The following is a 3,166-nucleotide window of genomic DNA, read 5'->3' as shown; positions in this document are numbered from 1 at the left end:
AAAACAAACGTAACTGAATTCCATAACACAAACTTCATAAAATAAAACAAACGTAACTGAATTCCCCAAAAACAAACCAAACTTTCATAACCAGCACACAAAAAAGCCAAATAGGAAAACTGCCAACTAACGCCAACACACACATCACTCCCTATAATAGAATGTGGCCTTCTATTTACATTCTGTTTCATTTATCAAACAAGCGCTCCTTAAGACCACTTTTTATTCCTACTTTTTTGTACCAAGCAAATCACTCTCTAGTAGTACATTGTAGTAGTAGTAGTAGTATTCAGTTCAGTACTAGTTTTCATAACCAAAATATAGATTACTGTACGTTGCCAGTCGCATTCTTTGATGACATTTCATTTGGTATCTCAAAGTGGCCAGTCTTTTTCAAGTTATAATCTCCAGTACCATTCACACAAACTTCTGGTTCTTGAGGATCGAAAAGAAAAAACCCCCACCAAACAAAACTAATCTACCCCCCCCACACACTAAAAAAACAACAACCCCAAAACAACAACAACAACAAAAACTCATAGAAAATTATAAATATATCAAAAGAGTTCATCCATGATGCTCTACAGCTCGTCTTTGCTCGGAGGCTGCAGCGGGAATTCCCGGATCCATTCTGGGATCTGCTGTTGGAAGAATCTCAGGCGGTCTGCCTTGAGGTGCTGAGCCAGGCTGGGAGCCGAGCTAAAGGCCAGGTACTGACCCTTGACGGGGTCATAGGGCGGCCATGTTGGGGGCACCTTGCCACTGGCTCCTTTTGGCACTTCCGGTTTTCTGGGGATAGAGAGAAGAGAGATGGTGGAGGGGAAGAAACAGTGACTTTGGATGCATTTATAGAGCAGGAACCATCACTCAAGAAATGCATTGTTCATTGTTTCAGGAAGCAACATCCTTGAATTCTGGACATGTCCATTGATATTTCGTTGTTCTCTACAAAATGTCGCTAAGGGTCTTTCTACTGATTGTGCCAGTGCATATCTGGTTGAACGTTCTTCTGTTCTTTCCTGTAAGGGAGCAAGATTTCACTCAAGAAATAGAACCCGAAAGTATTGATCAATGATAACATCATCATCGTTTGACTCTTTCACCCTGGTATTGGGAATAGGCCACCAAAAAGAACTCTCTATGCATCTCTATTCCGAGCAATCTTCTCCACCTCCAGCAAACTATGTCCTAATACACCTGAGATCTGCCTCTAGATCTCATTCACTGGTGGATCGCATTGAGCATGACATACATTGAGACACAACAAAGCTATGTCCCAATACACCTGAGAGCTGCCTCTAGATCTCATTCACTGGTGGATCGCATTGAGCATGACATACACTGAGACACAGCAAAGCTATGTCCCAATACACCTGAGATCTGCCTCTAGATCTTATTCACTGGTGGATCGCATTGAGCATGACATACATTGAGACACAACAAAGCTATGTCCCAATACACCTGAGATCTGCCTCTAGATCTCATTCACTGGTGGATCGCATTAAGCATGACATACATTGAGACACAGCAAAGTTATGTCCCAATACACCTGAGATCTGCCTCTAGATCTCATTCACTGGTGGATCGCATTAAGCGTGACATACATTGAGACACAACAAAGCTATGTCCTAATACACCTGAGATCTGCCTCTAGATCTCATTCACTGGTGGATCGCATTAAGCATGACATACATTGAGACACAGCAAAGCTATGTCCCAATACACCTGAGATCTGCCTCTAGATCTCATTCACTGGTGGATCGCATTAAGCATGACATACATTGAGACACAACAAATCAAGTGGTTTAGACACTTCATAAGAACGGGGCCACAACAGTCAGCTTCAAATGCCTACAACACGCAATTCGATGGATTCAAGGTAAAAGGAAGACCAAGAAAGAGATGGATTAGTGAAGTCAAAGAGACCCTTCGAGGGAACAGTGTGGGGATGTCCCCTTTTCCAATGGGACACATTCAAAGAAATATGTGTCACGACGTCGTGGAATTAGGCGCCTGTCAATTTTTGGCATATGGGGTTATTGGTATCATCTTTATGTCTGTTCATTTGCCTTTTTTTAGGTGAAAAAAAATATCCATTTGTGTTGAAAGAATTCGATATATTTGCCATTAAAGGAGGTAAGGGTCGCCTGGTTTCAGAGTTAAAATTAGTGATAAAATTGCCAGCAAGGTTTAGTAACTTTCATAACCTGAGAGTCCTTCGAAACTCAAAATTTGCATTTTTTGTGCCTTTGATCAATGTTTTTCAGTAAAATCCATACAAAAATGTGTGCTTAAATTTCCCATCGGCCCACAAAATGCTGATTTCTTTGAGTTCACTATTTTGACAAGCGCCTGATTTCACCAAACAAAAACATACAGCAAAAAAGGCAAAATAAAACAGGCTAAAATGAAAGGTAACTCACCCAGTCTTGACAAAAGATGAGACCAGATCACAGTACCTGTCCTTGAGGTCAGTATCAGCACTTGACCACTTGCTTTCGTCAACCTGATTCGAATAGAAGGACAAGGCAGGAGGGGGGTGGTAGGGAGGTTGAGGGATTAATGAAAATAATTATTATCTATCAATATTTTAGTAAGTGTCTTACGGCGCTCGCCATTGCATAATCATAGACTTACACAGGTATTTCCTTGAAGTGGTGTAACAACACCAACACTACAACAAACAACAACAACAAGACATGAATAACAACAACCAGTGGCGGTGGGTGGACCAAAATTTGGGAGGGGCTTAGGTTTCTTCCAGCTTTTTACCACCAAATAGCAAGCAATAAGAATTAATCAGTGATGATTTTTCTATACTCACGGTGAGCCACGGCAGTTTGAGAACCATTCAAACGAGAAGAGTTGCCTTTGTTTTCAATCTCTTTGTTCTTAGTTAAATTCGTGTTGATGGTGGGGACAAAACCGATCCACCTCCAAATTTCCTCTAATTAGTTTTCGTGTGATGAAAAAGTTATAACTGTTAAATCTCAGCAGCACAAACACAAACTTGCACACACAGCACTTCAAACATAATACTTCTATGAGCTGGATTAGGCCGTGTAGTCGAGAAAGTTGAACGCACCCAACAAAGAACCAATGAGCGCATAGGTATCTGTGTCAGTAGGGGAAAGTGTGTCGTAAACTTTCACCCCATTGTCAGGGC

General features: G+C 41.3%; 1 protein-coding gene across 1 annotated transcript in view; it reads right to left on the bottom strand.

Moving 5' to 3' along the window:
* Positions 1-560: 560 nt before the first annotated feature.
* Positions 561-3,166, bottom strand: part of LOC101850909 (cocaine esterase) — a gene marked incomplete at its 5' end in the record, with an annotated part of 12,759 nt that continues 10,153 nt past the window's right edge. Inside the window, 2 exon segments of the mRNA XM_013087760.1 lie at positions 561-789; positions 2,424-2,506. Coding sequence (XP_012943214.1) covers positions 582-789; positions 2,424-2,506 — 291 coding nt within the window.

This window comes from Aplysia californica, unplaced genomic scaffold (assembly GCF_000002075.1).
Source record: "Aplysia californica isolate F4 #8 unplaced genomic scaffold, AplCal3.0 scaffold00634, whole genome shotgun sequence".
In the NCBI taxonomy this organism is placed as follows: domain Eukaryota; kingdom Metazoa; phylum Mollusca; class Gastropoda; order Aplysiida; family Aplysiidae; genus Aplysia; species Aplysia californica.
This window is presented reverse-complemented; position numbering and strand designations above follow the sequence as displayed.